Source organism: Notechis scutatus, chromosome 1 (genome assembly GCF_049901735.1).
Source record: "Notechis scutatus isolate UNSWTSFEM ecotype Mainland chromosome 1, rNotScu1.2, whole genome shotgun sequence".
Taxonomy (NCBI): Eukaryota; Metazoa; Chordata; class Lepidosauria; order Squamata; family Elapidae; genus Notechis; species Notechis scutatus.
In genome coordinates, this window is record NC_142009.1 from 63,236,721 (window position 1) to 63,261,185 (window position 24,465).

The 24,465-nt window shown below is 37.3% G+C and overlaps 1 protein-coding gene across 1 annotated transcript in view; it reads right to left on the minus strand.

Moving 5' to 3' along the window:
• LOC113420038 (uncharacterized) overlaps positions 1-23,485 on the minus strand; it is a 36,331-nt gene extending 12,846 nt beyond the window's left edge. The window contains exons 1-14 of the mRNA XM_087965658.1: positions 23,362-23,485; positions 16,765-16,841; positions 14,750-14,934; positions 13,920-14,146; positions 11,554-11,706; positions 10,523-10,619; positions 8,741-8,888; positions 8,048-8,208; positions 4,870-4,915; positions 4,082-4,221; positions 3,425-3,568; positions 1,763-1,903; positions 1,401-1,558; positions 559-727 (exon numbers count right to left, since the gene is read on the minus strand). Coding sequence (XP_087821784.1) covers positions 559-727; positions 1,401-1,558; positions 1,763-1,903; positions 3,425-3,568; positions 4,082-4,221; positions 4,870-4,915; positions 8,048-8,208; positions 8,741-8,888; positions 10,523-10,619; positions 11,554-11,706; positions 13,920-14,146; positions 14,750-14,934; positions 16,765-16,841; positions 23,362-23,407 — 1,892 coding nt within the window. The 5' untranslated portion in view covers positions 23,408-23,485. The remainder of the gene's footprint in view (positions 1-558; positions 728-1,400; positions 1,559-1,762; positions 1,904-3,424; positions 3,569-4,081; positions 4,222-4,869; positions 4,916-8,047; positions 8,209-8,740; positions 8,889-10,522; positions 10,620-11,553; positions 11,707-13,919; positions 14,147-14,749; positions 14,935-16,764; positions 16,842-23,361) is intronic.
• Positions 23,486-24,465: the final 980 nt, after the last annotated feature.

Consider the following 24,465-nt stretch of genomic DNA (forward strand, 5'->3'; position numbering starts at 1 on the left):
GGGAGGTCATACAGGCACGTGGAGGCCACACACACTACTGAGCCTCATTTTGACTTGTTTTAAGGACATTACATCAAAGTTGGATCAGCCTATAATGTTTTTTTCCACTTTAATTTTGAGTGTAACTCCAAATCCAGACCTCCATGGGTTGCTAAATTTGATTTCCATTGATAATTTTTGTGTGATTTTGTTGTCAGCACATTCAACTATGTAATGAACAAAGTATTTAATAAGAATATTTCATTCATTCAGATCTAGGATGTCTTATTTTTGTGTTCCCTTTATTTTTTTGAACAGTGTATTTAAGTTGTTATTGGAGTGTTCACAAATTATTTGTAATGAGTTTTCTTTTCATGTCTCATGTAATTTGTTCGATTAAAGAACTCTTAAAATCTCCATTAACATAGCAAAAACAACATTTGGACTTGGCCATTGTCTGCACAATGTTACATAAAGACTCAATGTATAATGTTGCAGGTGCATAATCTTTGAAATTTCTACCATCACAAAATACATACAATTTTCAGAAAATTCAGAATAGGACATCTTGGCACTCACTCAAGGAAAGTTGTGACTTCATGGCGAACGTAATGGAGCCATGCCTCACCCAGAATAGGCAGCACATATTGAATCATGGGTTGAAAAGCAGAAAATGTCAAGTCTCCACTGCCAGTGGAAAGTATTCTCTCAAGATGCTGGATGTAGTCTAGCATACTAGAACTAAGCTCTGTAGACAAAGGAGAATCAGAGCACAGGATGATTCCACCTTCAAAAGAATTTGTTCATAGGCCAAATGCCCACAAATATTTAGTAAATGAATAAATCTGATTAAAGGCTGAAAATAAAAAAGGGAGCAAAATGTTTGTTATTAAATAGGATACCAATGTCTATAGTATGGTTCACACTATAGCAGTTTACCCAGTAGGCTTTAATGGTGTTTCCAAACACTTAACAATCTATTTAATCAGTGGGACAGAATTAAGGTTACCAAGAATAACAGTCGATTACTGTAGAACTAATATCAGTCCCTACTGCCAAGATATCCTGTAACTAACCTACAGAAAGATCCTTCCAACAATGAATTATATCTCTTACTTTCTCCAATCATAAAACACTCACACTATCACTGAAACTCATTTTTTTATTGTAATCTACTGTAGGAACCACATGTTTAAGTCAACGTTGCCTATCTATCTGTTTCTCTTTCTGTCTCAACTTCAAAAATACTAGATGACATGGCATTAAGAACATAGATTTCACATTCTAAAGACATCTGCCCCCATATTCAAGCACCTACATTCTGGGTAGTGATTCTTTCCAGGTTGGTTGGCTTTTTTGCAATGAGGGGCTGATTTGATTAAATCGGATTCTTTCATACTTGCACTTTAAATATAGCTCACCTGAATTGCATTCTGTATAAGTGGCGAGAAACATATGAAAAATCTGCCAGGCTATATTTTGTACTTCAGATTGGCTTGCTTGGTTCTCCTGGGCATTTTCATAACATTTTAGCTTCTTCCACAGCAACAAATGATTAATCTTCTGTGGATCTTCAAACCTGGGTAGGTAACATAAAGGATATCTACTTCAGCATAAGGTGAACTGTAGGACTTCTGCCTAAACAAAAAAGGTGTGTAAAAGCCAGCTGATCAGCATAAGCATCATGCTTTTCTCAGAAGATTTTCACAATAAAATATCCACCTATGGGTTGTAAATAAAACATAATGAAATGTGGGACACTGAAAGCAGCTGGGAAACTCACCGAGTCAAGTAGTGAAGGAAACCATCCCCATCTCCCAGGTCGCACATCAATGCCTCAAGAAACTGGATGGTTGTCAGGGTTTCAAAGGAGTCATTAAGGGACCTCAACGTTCGGTTTGACCCAGTTCCTTTTCTGCTTTTCCTAAATGATGAAACCAAAACTGAATTTCCAGGATGTTTCTGCTATAGAGGACACGAGATCAGAACAGCATCCAGATTTTCCTAAACTATTCTAAAACCTGTTTTTTTTTTAGAGTAAAGCAGAATTACCAGTCTGGTTCGTCAAAACCAAAAAGTTTGCTATCATTCCCCAATAGAAGCAACCTTGATCCTCTAGTGCAGGGCTGTCAAACTTGTGGCCCACGGGCCCGGATGTATCACACACCATCTATGCCCACCCCTAGTTTAGCAAAGGGAAGGGGAAGTCATGATGTGTCACGTGACAGCACCATGACAACGCGAATTTGACACTCTTGCTTGAGCAGGTATGTCCAATCTTGACAACTTTAAAGATTTGTGGACTTCAACTCCCAGAATTCCCCAGCCAGCACAGGACTTGAATTCTGCAAGAATTAAAGTTGCCAAGGATAGATACCCCTGCTCTAGAGTCTTTCTTTCTTGGTTTATTTCTACACTGACTTTCCTCCGGGAGAAATGGTTGACAAGAAACAGCTACAAGTGAAACTATCATGCCACTGTCAAAGTTTAGGGAAACATAAATTTTCTTGACAGCTGCCACAGCATTGTAAAATAAATTTAAACAGTGTTTATAAAGCCTCCTCTCTGCATTTCTACTAACAATTGGAGAGGACAGAGCAGGCTCTTCATTTGTCAGTTACCGAATACTGTTAAGTTTTTCTGCCAAGAATTTGGCCATTGTGATATTATTTTCATTTGCACTGAGCATTATTATGTATTCATTATATTTACATTCCAAATTTGCCCAAAGCAGCATAGATAGCACTTCTCCCTCTGTGTTTTGGGGTTTTTTTGCACAGCATCAGCCTTGTGAGGCAGGCTTCACTAAGAAATAATGATCAGTGCAAAATTAGCAAGTGAACTTCGTCAGGGAAGTATGTTTAAGGATAAACTGCATCATTTTACAACAAAAGCTTTGTAATGTGCACACCCCCACCGCCAAATCATTTTAATAAACACACAAATATAGACACTAACTACAGATTCTGAGCAGTTAAGGGCAATTAGTTGATTCTTTCTTTTAGCAATAGCATTTAGACTTATATACTGCCCCATGGTGCTTTACAGCCTTCTCAGGGCAGTTTACAATAGCATTTATATACCACTTCACAGTGCTTTACAGCCCTTTCTAAGTGGTTTACAGAGTCAGCATATTTCCCCCAACAATCTGGGTCCTCATTTTACCAACCTCAGAAGGATGGAAGTCTGAGTCAACTTAGAGCTGGTGATATTCGAACTGCCAATCTGCTATTAGCTGGCAGTCAGCAGAAGTAGCCTGCAGTACTGCGTTCTAACCACTGTGCCACCCTGGCTCTAATTTAAATTTAATATACAATAATATAATAAATTAATTGATTAAGCTTCAAGAGGAAGAAAGCCATTAGGATGCATGATTACAATAAAATAACCATCAGTATCAAAAATAAAACAAAATAGCAATTCTGCTTTATGGACGGGTGCTCACCTCATTTTCCAGTCTTTGTTTCTTTTCATGTAGTTCACCGTGTCCTTTTGGTCACCCACAGCAGGAAGCACAGGCAAAGAAAATGGGAAACCGCCACTCCAGGAAAGCTCCTCTTCAATAGGCACCTCTGAACAGGGTTCAAACCTGTAAAAGTACTCAATTGAACTGACAAGGTATTTTAGATAAAATCGATATTTATAATTTTGGTTGAATGAAGAAAATCAAGTGAGGTGGTGGATCTTTACTAAATTCCACCACAGAGTAAGCAAGAACAAAACATGGGACCAACTGTGTATTATACCAGGGGTCCCCAACCACCGGTCCGTGGAACAAGTCCTACCGGGCCGCTGGTTTGCTGGGCGCCGCCATCTTTTTTTGATGAAAAAGTGCTTCCGGTGAGCTTTTCCGGGTAGAAAGCTCACCGGAAGCACTTTTTCATCAAAAAAAGATGGCGGTGCCCAGCTGACGCCGGTACCGGGCCGCGGCGCCCAGCTGATGCTGGTACCGGGCCGCGGCATAAAAAAGGTTGGGGATCACTGTATTATACAGTCAATGATTTAAGGCCATTTTAAAATGTTATACTTAGGACATAACAATATTATTTATCTATGCCTATCGCCCAACTCCAAAAGCACAGTGATCCATCCAAGCACAAACCTTAACTGCCTGATTCTCTGATAGTGAATTAGGAATCGGGGAACCCAGTAAGAACGCAATCGTCTTAAGGCATCATATTGTTTCCTGCTCAAGGAAGCAAAAGCTGTCTCCTCTTCCCCTACACTTTCCTCAAGCTGTTCCTGGAGACAAAGAGAAAACATATAGTATGCATACAATAGAATCTAAGTTCCATTTTTTTACACACAGACACACACACAGAGTTGTGATTGCTGCCACTTTTGAAATTACTGCAGTAAAATATCCTGCACATACGACTTTGTAAAAAGAAGAATCCAGAACAACCTGGATGGACCCTCACCTATTTAAAAAGTAAGCCTAATCTACTATTACAGTACAACATGGGATTAATATTTATCTTCTTAAATATGCCAGATTAAAAAGAAAATGAAAACAGTAGCTACACCTTGTTAACTATCTTCTAAACACTCTATTAAATTGATTCCCACTGTAATCCTTTAATAATTGTCAGGAGTCCCTATAAAGTGAAAAGCAAGTCCTTTGATATCCATATAGCAAAGTACTAGGATGGAAGACGTTCCCAAGAAACTTAGGCAATAGAAGGATTTCATGATTATTCCGATTCATGGAGAAAATCTCCCAGGACGGAACCTACAATTCAATTATGCAAGACATTTCTGCACAGGAAGGCTGCAGGAAGGTAAAGAACAAACCCCTGAGCTCTGTTTTCTTAGCTGGCTTAGCTAGATTTCTGATTACCTAAGCTAAAACCTGGACAAAGGGACTTGCATTCCAGCTGTATTACTCACTTGAAAAGCAGGAGGGACGGCCAGCCTATACTTGGCTTGAATATCCCTGCCAAAAGAAGAGGGGCAGTATAAACTCCACTTGCACTGGAATATTTCCCTGCTTGCTACTGTATAAATATAAATATAAATATAAATATAAATATAAATATAAATATATATATATATATATATATATATATATATATATATAAAGAGGATGGGTAGTATTTAATACATGATACTAGCACTGCACATTACATTCTGATATATAGCACAGCCTGTAAGATTATTCCCTCTACTCTTAAAAGAAGGTAAGAATCTGCCACAACCTCACATCCCACAAGTCCTGTAGTTGTCATGAAGATCAGTTAGAGCACCTCACCCTCCACCATTTCCTCCAAATTATTTGTCCCTATATTTCAGGCTTCTCAAATATCCCAAGGAATAAAAGAAACAAGCTGTATGTTTTGTATTATATATATAAAGGTAAGCTCCAGATTATGCAGATTGTGGCTATCCTCTTCTTAGAAGCTCAAACCAATAGAACCCGAGATAAGGAATAATATTTCTTCTCGTTGTGCCTTCTCGCTATTTCACAACAACCAGGAGCTGCAGCAAGGCCAGAATGGAGTAATAGAGTAATGGTGGAGGCATTAATTAATTGATACTCATAGTGCTGGCCTCTGTGTAGAAACTAGAACAAGTGCTTATAAAAACCCATGGTTCTTGTTTTTAGTCAATTAATTAGTTTTATCATGATAAAAGTAATCCCTGAGGAGAACTGAGAAAGATGTCTTAGAGTAGAATAGAGTTGGAAGGGACCTTGGAGGTCTTCTAGTCCAGCCCCCTGCTCAAGCAGGAGAACCTATACTATTTCAGATAAGTGACTGTCTAGTCTCTTCTTAAAAACCTCCAGTGATGGATGGAGCACCCACAAGCTGAAGGCAGGCTGTTCCATTGGTTAATTGTTCTCACTTTTAGGAAGCTTTTCCTTAATTCTACGTTGCTTCTCTCTTTGATTAATTTCCAAGCATTGTTTCTTGTCCTGCCCGCTGGTACTTTGTAGAATAATTTGACTCCTTTTTCTTTGTGGCAGCCCCTCAAATACTGGAATATTGTTATCACGTCACCCCTAATGCTTCTTTTCTTAGACTAGCCAAATCCAGATCCTGCAGCAGTTCTTCATATTTTTAGTCTCCAGGCCTTTGATCATCTTAGTTGCTCTTCTTTGAACTTTTTCCAAAGTCTCAGCATCTTTTTTGAAGTATGGTGATCAAAATTGGTTGCAGTATTCCAGTGTTGGAAATTAAACAGATTGCTTTCAATTAAGTTATTTATTCCATTTCATTATGCTTTAAAATACTACAATTACAATGACATTTTTAAAAATGCTATTAATATATATTATATGCAAACTACAAGAAATACATATCTATGTGATTACTATAACTCCATGAGCTTTAATTAGCTCTGCGGAAAAACTACAGGTGTGATCCATGATGCCTTCACTCTCTCGCTCTCCCCAACATTCCATTAGCATCTTTGGAAGTAATTCAAATGATTTAAATACTCCCCTCATTAATCTACTATTTCTGATCAGATAAAACGTGTCTAAAGTTAATGGGGATCTTATTTCGCTTTATTTCAAATCAAAAGAGCTATCACATAACACCACCACTCCAAACTAGGAGCCAGTAATAAATCTCAGCCCATTACTTTGCATAGCTTAATTAGGAAGCTAGGCTCAGATTTAGCTAAAGTCTCCCAAGCATGAGAGATACTGCAGCTAAATAAGAACCTTTACTGCAGTTAGAATGGAATTGTTAAGCCACAGGTTTCCTTCTGTCAATATAGGGTACAATTCTCTTTTTTATCCATGGCAGTTTAAGGCTATTGCTGCTTTTCATCACCCTTCTCACATTTCAAAGGAATCTTCACTCACATTTCATGGCCTTAAGTGATTTTTTTTTCTTTATTTAGTGTGTGTGTGTGTACATATACATATAATATAATATACATATACATATATATATACATATACATATACATATACATACATACATACATATACATATACATATACATATACATATACATATACATACATACATATATATATATATATATATATATATATATATATATATATATATATATATAGCCTGATGATGGCAGATGAGATTCTGCTGAAACGTTGCTACAACTTTAAAAGAACTACAATGCGTGGGAAAATACCGAACCAAGCCGAATACTATATATATATATATATATATATATATATATATATATATATATATATATATATATATATATATATATATATATATATATATATATATAATTTTTATTGGTTTTTAAGACAAACCAATAAGCATAGACAAACATAGACAAACAAAACATAAAAACATCAAGCCATCTTCCATATATATACATACAGTGTGTTGGTTGATTTACAAATTGTTTTGTGCTTCCATTTCGTAGTCTTCAATTACAATTACATTGTATATATTCTCATATTTTCAATCAAATATTAAATACATTAATATCATTGCTAATCAATCATTTGACTATACTTTTATTCATTCATGTTTTACAAAATAATCCATATTTTACTTAATTTGTTTTATGACAGTTCATATTATCATCTCAAATCTATCCTACAATCATTTTGTAGATATAATAATAAAAGAATACATCTTTATATTTTCTAAGAATCTACATATTTCATTACGTTTTATTGTCTAACCATTGATAGAATAGATCCCAAATTTTATAAAATTGTTTATCATCTTGTTCTCTGATTTCAAATGTCAATCTACTTATTTCAGCACATTCCAATATTTTCTTAATAATTTCCTCCTGTAATGGTATTTTCTCATTTTTTCTCATTTTTCCAGTTTTTGGCAAATACAATCCTAGCCGCTGTTAATACATTTACAATCAGGTATTTCAATTCTTTACTATATATTTCAATTCTTTACTATATATTTCAGGTAAAATTCCCAATAAAAATATCTCTGGTTTCAAGTCTATATGCTTTTTTATCATTTTTTCCAACCACGTGTGGATGGCCTTAAGTGATTATTGATCGTTGACATAACTGATATTTCTGCTGCCACTAATAGATCTTTCCTTACGTCCGTGATTAACATTAGCCATCACTATTAGTTTGAGAAATATACTAGAATGGCATTCTCACCGAAAGGCACTGGAGAAGAACAGCTGTGTTTCCTGTAGTGAAACTGTGGCCTCCAAGTGCCTGGTGCAATCCATGATATCTTCACAATCAATCCAGAAGTTTAACAGGTGGCTTCCTAATGTGTTATGGAGGAATTCCATAAAGTCCTCCATGCCAGCTCTCTGCATTGTAAAAAATAGAGGAAGGGATAAAAAAACCCCAATGTGAATGGAAGTACCTGAAGAAAGGAAATCTCAACTGCTACAGTACGTAACTGAAGATAGGCAGAATAGCTTAAACATGCTTTTAAAAACCTCTTTTGGTGCTGTTATTTATTTATTTTTATCCTACCTTTTATTAGTTTTTATAAATAACTCAAGGTGGCAAAAATATGTAATACTGTTTCCTCCTCCTATTTTCCACAGAACAACAACTTCATGAGGTGGATTGGACCAAGAATGCTTTAAAAACTGAGTATTAAAGACGTATTCATATGGATACATCAACTTTCAAGGCCTAGGAGGTTGGAGTTAATCCAGAGCAATTGCCTGTTGTTAGGAAAGATGTGTGCCACAATAAAGCATTGTATACAGTTATCTGCTACAAGGTGTTATGTCCACTCCCTGGAAAGTAAAGAACTCTCAAAAGCACAGAAAACATTTAAAGTAAAAGTCTATTCAGTTAAGTGTTTCAGCAGAAAACAATATTACCCACAGTTCCTAGGACGTCTTCTTTAAGTTGCTGCAAAGCAGCACTTCCAGAACCAGAAGGAAAACACTGTTGCTCTTCTTTTGAAATACTTGTTTCTGTCAGGTCAAATTGCAAAACCTGCCGGCGTCCTGAGGGTGGCTTCTTATAATTACTAGAGGAAAATATGAATCAGGAAGGCAAAAATACATAACTGACAGGGATAACCTTTTTTTTGCAGATTATAATTATGACCTATCACTGTTTCTATGGACCAGCAGCACGACGTCATGATTCAACTCTGGCGCAATGGAGTGGCTAAGGTTCTTTGCCCCCCTCCCCCACTCAGGACCAAATTATTATTGTTTTTTTCTCTTTGGTGGCACTTCCCTGAACAATTTGAGCATGCTCCTGGATTCATAGCTTCTGCTCTAGGAGCAGGTAACAGCCATAGCTTAGGGGGTCCTTTGCTCAGATTCATCTGGTGCACCAGTTGTACCCTTTGATGGATTGGGAGGGCATGCTCACAGTCACTCAGGCCTTGGTCATCTCCCTTGGATGACTGCAACATGCTCTATCTGGGGCTGCCTTCGAAGACCATCTGGAAATTTCAACGGTTCCAGAATGTGGGAGTGAGTGCACACATAGTAATGGCAACACCTCATGTAACGCTGCTGTTGCCGGAGCTGCATGGGCTTCCAGTTAATTTCTGGGTGTAGTCCAAAGTACTGGTCATGATTTTAAAAAGCTCTATATGGCTCAGAGTCAGGCCACTTGTGGGGCAACCTTTCCCTAAGGACATCTACCTGTCCTACCAGGGAAGATAGGATGGGCACACTCCTAGTTCCCTCTTCCAAATATTTTCATCTAATGAGGGCTAGGAAGTGTGCCTTTTCCGTGACAGCCTCTGCCCAATGGAACATCCTGCCCCCTGAAGTTCATCACTCCTCCACTTTTTTATCCTTTGGTAAAGCCTTACGGACTTCCCCCAAGAGTTGGTACATTAGACAATGATACGTTTGCATGGATTGGTGCCAGGTGTTTGTTTTTATTGTTTTATAATGTTTTATGTTTTAATTATGTTTTATGGTTTTTAAAATGATTTTATTGGGAGCCATCCAATCTTGTCTCAAAGATGGGTAGCTATGTTTTCCAACATGGGCAATTAATAAATGAGATAGATAGACAGATAGACAGACAGACAGACAGACAGATAGATAGATAGATCTGGAGATAGAGATAGATAGATAGATAGATAGATAGATAGATAGATAGATAGATAGATAGATAGATAGATAGATAGATAGATGATAGATAGATAGATAGATAGATAGATAGATAGATAGATAGATAGATAGATATAGATAGATCAGAGAGAGATAGGCAGGCAGGCAGGCAGGCAGACAGATGATAGATAGGCAGAGATAATTTCCTACAAAACAGAAAATTGATGCTTAGCCTGAGAAAATAATATTCTCAACAGAATATTATTCTAGACCCATGATACTGATGCTGAAAAAGGCTGAACATTGTCTCCCATCAAAGTCACCAATTACATCGATTTTGAGAGCATATTAGTAAAGTTAGATAAATATAAACCAAATATAAACATAAACCAAAAGGTAGCAGTCTGTTATTTCTAGTTACATAGCAAAATCAATACTTTTAAAATCATTTAGCAGTCTTAAAAAAGATGAGTCGTAGAACTATTTATCATGACCACATTCACATTTATTAAATTTTAAGTAGCAATCATGAGATAAGAAAATGTAAGTATGTTATCATGGCATCCTTAGCAATCAGACTCACCAAGTGTTATGAACCTCAATGGCCTCTTGATTAGGTTCAGTTTTGCACAGATGAACTGAAGATATCACTTGTTCACCAGCATTTGTCCAACTACTTCCTACAATACAGACACATATTAAAACCAAGATCAAATATTTGAGCTACAAAAAGGAAAAAGAAACCCCCGTTCTTTACAAAGAGGTAGAAGATCAGCCTGATTTTTATACAATTGAAAATGACTTTGCAGACTTTGGGAGTTATGATGTCAAGCAATACATTGGCCCTCCCACAACGTTATGCTTATGTATTTGGAAGCATATATACATATAATGCCCTTTATGTTCTAAGGATAAGACTGCAATGAACACCACAGCAATAAGAAACAGTAAGACAAACAAATTAAAGGCATGGGATTAGAAAAACAAAACTAAAACTAATTTACCCCAACACAATTCACTAAATCTCTCTCCTCCTATACTTCCAGTCCATCCTTTATTCTATTAAGTCCAAATCATACATTGTCTTTTGTTCTTTAAACTTCTCACCTCTCTGTTTTGGAGGATTTCATCAACAACTTCATCCAACCATGACTTTCTTTACAGTCATTAACTTCCTTCATGGATTTATTTTGGTATTTGATCCTAATTCATTCTATTTGACCAAACATTCTTAATATATTTCTTTCATAGGAATAACTTACTATTGTAATGTACAATTGTTTGAAAGACTGCTGATTCCTCAGTGTCTCTCAGGAAAACACATTGAGGTATCAGCAATACCTCAAAATACAAATCCTATCACGATAACTGCTTTCTTTAGAACATATTATTACTGCATTCTGGGAGCACTCAATTCTGGACCTTAATAAAATGAGAATAAACTTACTGAATCAGACTTGAGAGTTATCTAGATCTGTATTCTTTTCCTCTAAATGGGAAGCCCATAATCTGGCTGTGAACACAATAGCATCTGGCTGCCCATTTTCCATGGCAACATGGTCTCTGTTTTAAGAAGAGCCCCCAATACTTTCAAACTTGCTATAGAATTCTCACCATTTCTCTTTTCTATACCGGTGTCTGGTCTGAGTCTTGAGTGCTGGAATCTGCTTGGATGTTCTTCAAATTGGGATTGGCCAAAGCTCAAAATATCAGAGAGCTCCAAGAAAACATCAAGGGACATTTCGCCAGATGATTTTGTAAAACGGCCTGCAGGAAAGGATAAAGGATCAGAGTCTCCAAATTCCTTTAACAGTAAATTATTGGATAACTTGTATAAATTAGAAAGGAATGTAATAAATGAATGAGATGGTAGAAAAGTTGAAACTTGCAGCTTTCCATGTTCTCCCAAAATATGTTTTGGAATGTCTTACAATTACTTAAATCATATTTTGCATTGAAAGTAATAGTGAAGAAATCTGCATTCTTCTTGTATTAAGGAAACTTTGCTTACTTAATAGATTCCCATTACATTTTAGCAAAATATCTTGAACTAGCTGAAGTATAACTTTTAGTTTTTAATTAGAATAAGCCATTTCGCAACTCATTGTCCAACTCTTTAACTAGTTATGAACTATCAACAATAAACTAAATAGCCCCCAGCCTCTACTGCATCATTTTCTCCATTTTCCAGTTTCTTCAGGATTTGAGCTACTACAAACAATAAGGTTGAAAGCACATTATCACCCCATTGGCTTCAGTTAACTTGGTGTTCTGACACATGATACAATCATTCCTACTCCGAAAAAGTGGTATTCATATTAGAATGTTAACATTTATTAATTAACCAGGTATCAGTACAATAAGAACAATACATTTTAATTGGGGGTACAATGACCTAGCGGTTAAGATGCCAGACTTGTCAACCAGAAGGTTGGATGTTCAAGTCCTAAGAATCATATGATGGGGTGAGCTCCTGTAACTTGCCCCAGCTTCTGCCTACCTGGCAGTTCGAATGCATGCAAATGCAAGTACTGGTAGATAAATAGGTACCACTTCAGTGGGAAAGCAACACCATTCTGTGTGCCTTGGCATGCATGCATGCATGCAAACAAACACACACACACATGTATATTTTTAATTAGTACATAATGCCATAATCATAACTGTGTCTGTGAATGGACATGTATGAAAGATGGAGTAAGAGAGAGTTGAATTCTCTCAGCTCAGGTCAAAGATGCTTGCTCAGGAAGACTTCTGTGTATGCAGCATGTGGAAAAGTATCACTATAAAGATTTCAAAGTCAAAGGCTGTAGTTTCCCAAAGAATTGATCTTCCCATATGAAGTGAATGAAGCAATGACACTGAAGTACTAAAAAGTACCAAGGTCTGACCAGCAGAGAAAGGACCAAGGTAGGACCAGTGAAGTTTGGGTGTTGGCTATACCTTTTTGGAGAGTATAAATGTGGCTAGGAACTGGCCCCCTTCATGTGGAATAAAGCATTCCATGTGGACTTTTCCCCACCTTTCTTTTGGAATTCAAACACAGCATGGCCATCTACACTTTCAGTTAGGAAAATATGTATGAGTATGTAAGTATGAGAGAAGTGGCTTTTAGAAAGTGAGAAAATAAATAAAAGGTTAAAGTTTGATTTTATATGCCTGAAAGCTTGGACAAAAAAAAACACCCTAAGTGCTGAATGTTCTGCCCAAGGCTTCCTGAGACAGTAACAATCATACGCTGTTCCCAAAAACCCTTTGTTTTTATTTCAACAGCTATGAATTATATGCATTCACAACCCGTAATGAGTCCCAAACAGTTTATGAATAGTCCAACAGAAGTCTGCCACAGTCTTTCAGGATAAGGCTGATAAGCACCCACCTTTATCTCCCTTGAAATGCTGCCAATGACTAAATTGCCAATTAGCTATACAAGGCCAAACGGAGCACAAAGTCAACACAGAGCTTCAGATTTTAAATTGACCAGAACAAACAAAGTTGCTTCCTGCAAAGGCTCATTTCCCTTTCCTCCTCCTTTATGTCTTATGGGAAGAGCCAATCATCTCCAAGCCTTACTCCCGAGTCACCCCTTTTGTCTTAACTGTTCTTGCCTTCTAGCAGCTCTGCGCAAATGCGCACTGGGAACAGGCTCCCTCTGTTCCTCTGCCTCACTGATGTCAGATTCTGGTGGCTCCAGAGTCAGCACATAACTCTCAGATGGCTCTGGAGCCATCTCTGTGTTGGATGCAGATCCCTCATCTGAGCCCTCCCCAGACTCCAGAACTGGCCCATGTTCCTCCCCACTGTCCAACTCTGCTGCCAGCTCCACAAGCCGGCAGACTACAACACTGAGTGTGACAATCAGGCATCTTTAGTCCAAAGCTATCCATAGTGCTATGCATGCAAAGAACCTAGGAAGTAATTTAGATAAGTTGGCGAGATCCCCTATAGATGATATAGGGTTAATTTACAGGTTGACTTACCTAGATAGGCTGGGGTGCTACGTGTTTGACTAGGACATCTGAGCAAGTCATCCCTCCGTATACCAGGTGATGCCTGATTTGTTGATGGAAAGCTGGGGATGCTGGAAATGGCGGTACTATCAGACTGACGACTGTAACCACGAATGGCATAGCGATTCACTGGGTAGTTCTCATCCAGAGGACATACTAGCAACTTTGCTAATTTGTATTCCAAATAATAGACAGTCCTAACAAGAAATGGGCAGTGAAGAAAGTTTCAAACAGAGAGCAATTCAAAGCAAAGTCTGGGTCCTGAGGCATCCTTCTAAGTCCTCTTTTACAAAATTCAGACTGCATTTTAGGTAGTCCTGAGAATTTCTATTCAAATTCAACTGTGCTCCCTCCCTTTCCATCCCAGATGCTTCAGAGAAACTTGTGATTAGTCATGTTCAGATAGCATAAATAATTATAACGAAGATTTGAGTTGCAATGTCTTAATACTTTTCTGAAACCAATAATGCTGCCCATTAAGTGAGTGTTCAGTTTCAACACTACAGTCATTTTTATTGTTCAAGCTCTGAATAAGCTATGGCTAAATAAATAGCTGCCATTGTTGTTTTCCTGAGAAGCAACTGATCAGTAAAATAAGTAGATTACCTACCCGATAATATTTAACAATCTCAAGGTTTCTTATTCACTCCATTTTTGTTGTATGCAAAGACTTGTCCTCATACACAAAGGGTACTTCAACTAATCCACAAACACTCTGAGACTTAAGAACTCAATGGAAAGTCAGTAACAGAGACTCTGACCCAGAAGTCTAAGACATGTGTAAAGGTTTAGTACTCAACCTTTGAAACGGGAGAAAGCGCTCCTGAGCTAACCAGCTTAGGGCCCTTTCTCTCTCTGCATCAGTTGCTCCATAACATGATGAACTTGCTTCGTCTGCCAAATGACTGGGAGATTCCAAGAGGAAGCCATCTAGCTCCTGCAGCCTTCCTGTAAGTCGGTCATACTGCAGTCTAAGAGGAAAAGCCTATGTAAAACACAGTTTTAAAAAATTAGTCTGAAAGGCAAATTTCAGATAACAAAGATCGGTAGAAAAAAAAGTATTCTGCTATCTGTTCTAAGACAAGGACAAATGAGAATATAGTCACAGCTGTTTTTAAAGCAATACCATGGGTCATTCAATGGAAGAATAAATCTGGCTTTCACAGTAGTGCTATATTATTTATTTATTTAAAACATTTATATAGCCGCCCATCTTATACCGAACTCTGGATAATTCCTAATCAAGAGAACATTAATGATAACATCATTTCTAGTCTAGCCAATATTACTCTCAGAGTCATCTCTGATGGGTGGCAAATTAATAATAAAATGAATGTTTTAAAAATTACATATCTATTCCAACAATTCACAGCATTCAGTGCCCTTATTAAGCCCAATCATTTATCACAAAATGGGTAGAGGAGAAGAGGGCGAGAAAAAAGATGTCAATGTTGCCACAACTGTTCTAACATCGTGCCTACATCATTAAATAAGGTTTTTCCTTGAAAGGTGAACAGGTCTCAAAATGAGTATTATTCCTAGATTAATTTATAGTTTGAGAGGAATTCCAGTTTATATAGCTGGAAAATGTTTTCAGAAAATAATTTCTTTGTTTAGAAAATTTCTGTTCTTTGTTTCCGAGAATGTCTTCACAAATATGCAATTAATAAGGGAGATGAAAAAGATGAATTGTAAACAATGCTCTGTGTTAAAAGATAATATCTTCTATTAGATATAACCTAATGGCAATATTTACAGTCACAAAATTTGTTAACAACTTTGCTTGGACAAACAGCATTTTCAACTTCTGAGACACCTGAGATATTAGAAAAACTTGAAAAATTCTTTAAAACTAAAACAATCTACTATTCATTTTTTAATCAATGTTATCAATAAATCAATTGAATATGCAGATACTAAGAAATACCCTGAGGTAAGATGGACAGCCAATTAATTTTATAAAAAAACAAACAAAATGAGTGGAAGAATTAGAAGTTCCCATAATGCCTAGAGGCAATGGGAAAGTATTCTAACTTCTATAGAAACAATATCGATGGATTTTAAATTATGGCTTATACAAAAAAAATATTTATAGTTTATTCAACACTGTTACACTTGTATAGAAATGGACTGTAAAAAACAGCATTTTGTTAGAGATGTAATGAGGATAACGCTTCCTTAAAACATATTTTTACAATTCTTACACTTACTAGGTTTTGCGACAAAGTGCAATAAATATAATTGTACAACAAAAAATAAAATAGTCAGATGATAATCTTTTTTGAACTATATTCCTAGCATTTCGAATTTGACATCTGGACAACATAAATGGACCCTCTGTGCCATTATGGCCAAAGCAAGCAAACAAACAATACTGCAACATTGGAAAAGTAGATGTCTGGCCCCATTTACCCAACAGATTGAAAACTTATTGCTAATAATCGTATTAGACAATCAGGTATAGATACAACTCCTATTACAATGATTTAATACTTTTTTCTCTTTTGTTGTATTTTTTCACTTTTTAAAAAGCATTATGTGTCTTTTCTTTCTTTGTCAGTGTATGTATTGTTATTGTTTTTTCAGGGGGGATGTCATTATTTTAAAAATAAAAGAATCAATAGATATATTTCCCTTTTTCTTGTCTATTTCTATTATGTAACACAGAGCCCAACCACAGAGATTTGTTCACTGTTAGAGGATATTTTGATTAATTCTAATAAAGATATTTCCTACCTAGCTCAGGTGTTTTTTTTGACCAAAAACAATATTCTAAGCCCAGAGAGCATCAGGCAAAGTAGTGAATTCTACTCACAGGCAGAGCCAGGAAAGCATTAAAAAAATCCAAAAAGATGTCATCATAAGTCAACAGTTCTTCTAGAAGCTCATATCCTAAAACAAACAAATCAAAGTCATATGAACAGAAAATTTAAGTTGACAGTCCGCAAATATTTCCTCTACTTTGCAAGTATTATTGACATCCATAAGAAATATCCCACCTCAAAGGTTATAGAGATAATTTAATCCAAGTTGGCTCTAGCCAACGTTCAGGGAACTTTAAACCTAAACATAAAGCTTTCTCTAATATAAAATTGCAGAAACAAATTAAGTATTTATCAGTTTTAAATGACAAAAACTACTTGGAAGGATTGATGGCTGTTTGTAGGATCCATCTATCCAGAATCAACTCAACCCTAACTTACAGTTAAGTTAACCCAATTATTTTGGTTCACACAACACTGAGGCATAAATTAACCACATGAACTGACTACTACAGTAGTTTAAAATGTAGACAGAAGTATGTGTGATCTGTTTTGAAAATCAAGAAGTTTGCAGGCATTACATAGAATAAATAACCTCTTTGCTGCCTTCTGGGGCCAACTAGAATGACCTTCCTGCAGGAACGGAAGAATCTGGACATGAGGATTTTGTTCAAGCACCACCACCAAGCGCATAAAGTTGGCGACTGTGTGTGGTTAAAATTACATTTTAGGCACATTACACGTCTTTCCAATATTTCAAGAGGTTCTATTATTCATTAAGAGGTTTTAATAGAGTAACTTCAAAAAAAGCGAGAGAAATCTTTTTGAAAAAAAAAATTGAGCTAAACATTTTGAATACTCCCAGGAGGAAAGTGAGAATAGAGCAACCCATCCGTCTCACTAAGCAAAAGAAAATCCAGTAAATAGTAACAAGCACTTGCAGCAATGCACGGGGAAAGCGAGCCGATTCTTCTCTATAGCAACAGAATTTATTCGCTTTCAAATAGCAGGGAGGAGGATTCGGCCGGGCGTTTGTTTCGTGCCTTCCCTCGTCCAAAGTTATTCACTGAATTTCATGCCTGGGCCAAGATTCAAAAAGAAAACTTTTCCCGCATCTAACCAGCTGACCGCGCTGGTTCACTTTAACGCACACTTGAAGACGGGGCAATTCCTCCCATTTGCCTGGATTCCACCTTTGGTCCGCAGGGTTTAAATAAACCGAGAGAGAGAATCTAGCTACGGTCGAAAAAGTTGGGGAGATTTTTTTTTTCCGACTTGGGTCTTCTCTCCGTTCTTTTCCCGCGCAACTCGAGAATCGTCCCCGCTCTCCGTCTCCCGCCTGGAGCGAAGGTCGCCTTTCCAGACCGCCAGGCGAAGACGCCGGTCGAGGGCGAACCCCGCCGACGCGCTTTGGTAGTCAAGGGCCCGCAGGTGAGGGGAGGGCGCAAAGACCCCGGATGAAGACGCCGCGGAGCCTCTAAGAACGTAGCGGAGGGAAAGGGTTTGGCTGTTGCCTTGCAATGCAAAGGAATGGAGGGGGAGGAGTAATAGCAATCTGGGGTCTCCTGCCCCCCCAGCGAATCGAGGAATTCGCCACAGAACTATTTCCAGGGATTTAGAAGAGAGCGCTTTTCCTTTTGGATTTCCCTAGTTTTCTTCAAAGTCAACCCCCTTCCCCCCACACCCGCCAGAACCCAATTCGAGTGCTTATACATTTACAAACCAGAGTCCCTTTCACAAGGAATTTCTTGTGCACTTGAGACTTTCAAGAAGAGATTGGACTGCCATTTGACAGAAATGGTGTATGGTGGGGGTGGACTAGATGACCTACAAGGACCCTTCCAACTCTGATTCTCTGTAAATATACCCGATCCCCTGCCCATCCAGGGAATAAATGTAAAGTCAGAGGGAGTTCCAACTCAGACAGGTCAAAAAAGAAGACCTGAATCTTTTTGTTAGGCAGAAAGAACAGGTGGGACAAGGACCTGGAGCATGCCAATCTCCGCAAGTTTGCATTTAGAGTTAAAGAATAAATAAGGGAAGTTCAAGAGAGATGGGACAACTTTGTTTGATGTATTGTGTGAACCATTCTCCTGTATTTAGTTTATAATTCAGTGGCCAAGCAGGATGCACAAATACAGCCAATGTGAAAACAAAACAATTCAGAGAGATTTCAGCTGTAATGCCCTGAAACCTGATCAGTGGCATGTGCATTGTTATGCGTTAGTTTTTGGTCTTAGAAATAAGGAACAGTTTTATTTTCTTCCTTTAACTTGAACTACAAAGGGAAACAGGCAGGTTTTTTCAAGTTCGCCTGGTTAAAAAGAAAGATCCAAGTGTCAGGGTTCATTGATGAACTTGTAAACAACAATCAAATATAGCAGCTTTACACCATTCAGATGGAGACTCTGTTCAGGATAGACTGAGGCAAGTTGAAGACAACATCATATACTCTGGTCTTGAGAAATAGTTAGTGGGCTGTCCTTGCACCAGAGCAAGCAGGACACGTGGATGAGCCCCCAAAAAGATGATAGGCAAGCATGTATGAGTGAATGGTTGAAGTTCAAGAAATGTTCGTATCAGATCACACAAATCAGGCTGAAAGTGCATACTTATGGAGTTCATTAAGGATCCATTCCTGTGTTTTTCTCTATGGTAAGAACTGTGGGAGTGATTTCAAGAAGAGTATGAAAGAGCATGATAGATAAAAGAGAGAGTGATGCTGTAGTAAAAACAGAGATAGTAAAAACAGAGAAGCTTTGACAGGAGTGCTCAACCGTAGACAAATTTCACACATAGTAAAAGCAGAATGTGGTTTGTTTGGTTTAACCTTAATATAAACAATCCTGGATCTAATATGTAAACCAGAATTTATGGTAGGGATGACATTCCACAGCATTCTTAAATCCACCCAGTGACTGCTGTTAATATTACACAGGATGTCTTGAACCGATATGGATTGCTTTAATTTTATATGAATTTTGCTAAAACTGATAGTTGCAAATAAATGTTTCAATGTAATATGTATATGTGAGAAAAAAGAGTGACAGATCAGTGAAGCAGGGATTAAGTTCAGGCACACTCCAAAAATAATTGAAAAAGGTGCTTTGGACTTTGCACATTGCCCTTACCATATATTAAAGCAGTCCAATTTTTCCACAGCTTATCATATTTTTTTCCAAGTATAGAAATAATCCCTTGCTTCAATAGAAAACAGGGAATCATGTCAACTCATGATTTTACCACACCAGTACACCTCTTACAGCTCTCGGTAGTCCACTCATAAACAGCAGCTGCAACTTTAATAAGGTTGCCTGTTCTGTATCCTGAATCACTGGCTGGACAGCACATTGCCTATCCCTGGTTTGTGACATTAAGAAACAAAAAGTGAAATATTAGTGGTTGTTTTGTTATTGGACTATGGGCTTTGTTTTTAATTCAGGTGAAAGCTTCAGAACAATTGCTTGCTCTTTTTAAGAGGAAAAGATCAGTTGTTGCCTGGAAAAATAGCCATTTTTTGTAGATTCACTGCCTTAGAGTTTTGCAGTTCAAGAATGTGATAGTTCATTGACTGACTTAGTACCCCGACTTCAGCAGTCATTAAAATTGGAAGTAGAGCAAGAAAATCTTCCCTGGGCTAAAGAAAAGGAAAGCAAGATTCAACTGACCCTGAAATAGGAAAAAGACCTGAGGCTGTGAATGATAGCAGATGTAACAAAGAAGCAATTCATATTATTCTGGCTGCAGAGGACATTGTCAGCTCAGATATTTAGTGCCAGTATTTTAGTTATTTGGCTATCAGGAGCAGAGAGTTCCCAGGAGGTTTGCAGTTGATTTCATCGCCTTTGCTGCCAGGAGCAATATATAAACATCAAATTCTGCTGGTGTTACGGAAGCAAGTACTCAGCTAATTTGCCATTAAACGTTAACTAGGTTGGGGAATATGGAACAGATATCATTTTGTAGTTGGTATCTGAAGCAGAAGTTTGCATACTATGGCAAATCAGACAAACATTTTTAAGCCATTTGGCAAAATGTTGTACAGGTAAGTTATGAACACTATTTGCGACAGTACAAATCCTGCAGGATGATACCTACATACACTTTTGGATTGTGCTGAAAGCTGAAGAAACATTCCATGATCTAGAAGAGGAAGTGGGTTGTTGTTTTTTCACCTTTTGCTGTCATTTGAGGAGGTGGTTGTGTATTTCACTGAACAGGAATTCATTCTTTTAGAGTCTCACCAAATAGCTTTCCATTAGAGAATCTTGGTACAACATGAACTCTTTCTGGAATGGGATCCCTTTGTGGCCTTGACTGACATAAGCACCTATTTTGTACAGTTGTGTTGTTGAAGTCAGTGTTCAACCCTCTATGCCAGGGTCTTCAAACTTGACAGCTTTAAGACTTGTGGACTTCAATTCCCAGAATTCCTCCTCCAGTCATGTTAGCTCAGGAATTCTGGGAGTTGAAGTCCACAAGTCTTAAACTTGCTAAGTTTGAAGACCCTTGCTCTATGCAATGACTTTAAATTAAGTCAGCTAATCTAACACAGGAATTGCTAATTCTTTTCAAATCAGTAATCATTTTTTGAATGTTGAGACCATCCATTGAGTACGTTCATAAAATGGCTGCCACAATAAGCATGACAGTCATTCAGCAGAATACCTAGCTGTTACCAGTATGTTCCTTTATTTTCAAGTTTCATTTTTGCTTCTTTTCTAATTCCTCAGAAATTAGAAATCCTCTAATTTTCTAAATATGTGGGGAAAATAAAAATTTGTACAATGTTGCTGGAAAAATCCAAATGTAAAGAGGGAATAGAGAAGAAGAGCTGATAAAAACAAAACTAATAAGTAGAAATCAGTTTCTTTTCAAGACAATGGCTTCCATAAAATCTGAATCCAAGAAAAAAACAAATAAAACCAAGACCAAGATCAGGTACACAGTTCTATGGAGAACATTTTACATGGAAAGTAAAATAATGCATGTTGGAAATCTCACACCATAGACAAATGTGATAGAGTTGTAGAATGTAGAAATGCTTAGAATCTGGAAAGATTTTCAGTCAGAAATAATCTTGTTGCAAAACATCAAAGAATTCATACGCATTCAGACTGAAATAATGGGGAACCTTAAACAAAAAAACTCAGAAAAGAAAATTCATACAAGCACCTGGAATATGGAAGGATCATGCATCACAGAACTGAGACATAAGAGACCACTTAAATGCATGGAAGAGACAATTTCAGTCAGAGCACAATACTTGCTAGGCATCAAGGAAGTCAGAGTGAGAGACCATATGAGTGCTCAGAATGGGAAACAGATTGTGGCAGAGCTCAGAATTCATCTGCAGTTTTATTTAGGGAAGCCACACTGGATGCTTGCAGTGTAGATATAGCTTTAGATGGAACATGTTGCTTATAAGGGAACTCACACAGGAGAAAAATCATGTAAGAGCTCAAATTATGGCAAGGATTTGTGTGCCATAACTGAAAAAATATGATTGATCTTATTGAACAGAGAAAGTACCATATATAGAAGTTTAGAATGTGAACAGAATTTATTTCTATGTGAGAAAGTGCCTTGACCATCATGACTTAATGATGGAAATTTCTGGCTTCATTACAATTGTAATTCAAGGACTACCTTTATTGTTGCCAAGAAAATTGCATGAATGAATCCACTGAGTTGAATGACAACAATGAAGTAATTATAATACTTTGACCATTATGTAACTAATATTCAATGACACAAAATAGAATACAGAATTTTGTAATATTTTTTGTTACTCTTTATTCAAGTGCACCCTTATTTATTTTCATCTAGAAGCAGGCAACCTTTTGGTGCCCTGGAGCAGCACATCATTTTTGAGGCAAAAATATCTGAAGATGCAGGCCAAGTAGATAAGGCCCCCATTATACCTGTGGACCCTGTGGTATTTTCCTTTTATAAAAAAAATTAGGTGGAAACTTATGTTCTTTGTTATTAAACTGTGGTCAGGCTTCTCATTAGTTATGATTTTCCTCTGATTTCATCTCATAATGGCAGGAAACTGCCAATAGTTTTCAATATTTCACCTCCTCTCCCATTTTGTAGCAGTCAGAAGTTTGCAAAAAAAAAAAAGATGGGGAGAGAGATGAAGCATACTGTACAATATATCAGAAGATGTAGCTGCCAAGTCAGTTGCTTTCCCTACGCTTTTAAAAGGGAAATAACATGGACAATTGCTCAACAGCTATCCACTGCTACTCCCTAGGATTGACTTTTTCCCCAAAGGGCATCCCTGTTGGGTTTCCAAAATTAGAGTATATTGGAAGATGTCTACACTTCTAGCAACAACCAGCCAATCTTGGCTGATCTCTGTGAGGCTAAGCAGAGTCAACTAATACTTGGACCACCAGGACAACTCAAAGCTGTTAGCTAAATTGGAAAGGCAAAAGGAAAGTCACAAAAGGCAGGCAGCAATTCCATATTGCTGCCAAGGAAAGAACATGGATATGTCGATGTAGATATAGGAGTTAAGCTCTTTACTGTTATACCAAACAGAACTAAAAAGAGAAAGTGCAACAGATTCCTTTGGGCTACAGCTCTTCTGTCTTGCATTTTGAAGATCTGTAAGTACATTATTGAGACAAAATTATGCTAACCTGTCCCTGGAGACTTTGCTCTGGAACTTCCTTCTGTTTCGTGCATTTCCAGAAGGATGGTATCCGCAATTTCTTAACCGTGTTTCTTCTCCTGTTTCCTTCTGTACTCCTAACAGAAGCTTAGTTTACTAAGTATATACAGTTGGCCACAACTGAGTCACTGGGTGGGGCAAACGAAGTTTCTCAATCTCACCTGGCACTTATTTGTCCCCAGGTAGAGAATAAGTTCCACCTCCTATCAAACAGCAATTGTAAACTAAGTGACAGCTTAATGGATTGCAGAGCTCCACTTACTTTTTGCTTCTGGGTATTGTTTAACAAGTCTACAAAATACTCTTTAAGAGTACAGTGATTCTAGCCAGATCTACACAGAAAGGTAATCTGCTTGCATTTCAAACAGAGGTCATCAATATTGCTCATGGTAACTAGAGTTTCTAAGTTTGTTGCCTAGAATACCTTTATGTAAGCTTGTTGGATGTGGTGCAGTTGTTTCCACAATAACAACTGTATTGAATGCTGTGTTCTTGACAGTTTTTATCTTTAGAGCCAGTTAATAGAGTGTCTTGGCAAACATTTGTAAGGACATTTTTTATCAGCCATATCAAAGCAGCTTTTCAGAATTATGACTTCCTTGTGGAACAACTATTAAGTTATTTTGGGGAGCATCCCTATATGAATATAGGATTATAATTTAGGAAATGTCTTTGTCTTCTCAGGGCATGAGGCATTAAACTTTTGAAATGCATCCTTGGAACCAGTTCCCACTGCCAGATAACTTTATTCTCATCTGATACTATTTGATTGTTTCACAGCTGAATATGCTGCATATACTAACTCAAAACCAGCCAACCCTCTTTTTTTCTTCTTTTTTTCTTTTGGATTTTGTAGTTTAAGTTTGGAAATAAAATAACAATTTTATTTTTTTAAAAACCAGTCAAGCCATATTGTGTAATATTACAAACATAATATTGTTGTAGGAACTTTCAAAAGGCAGCTAACCTCACTAGATAATCTTCTTTGGACTAGTAAGAAAGAAAAGGGCAAGACAAAGAAACACCAGACATTCTGTTTATCAAAGGTACCGCTGTTTGCATGTAGTAAATT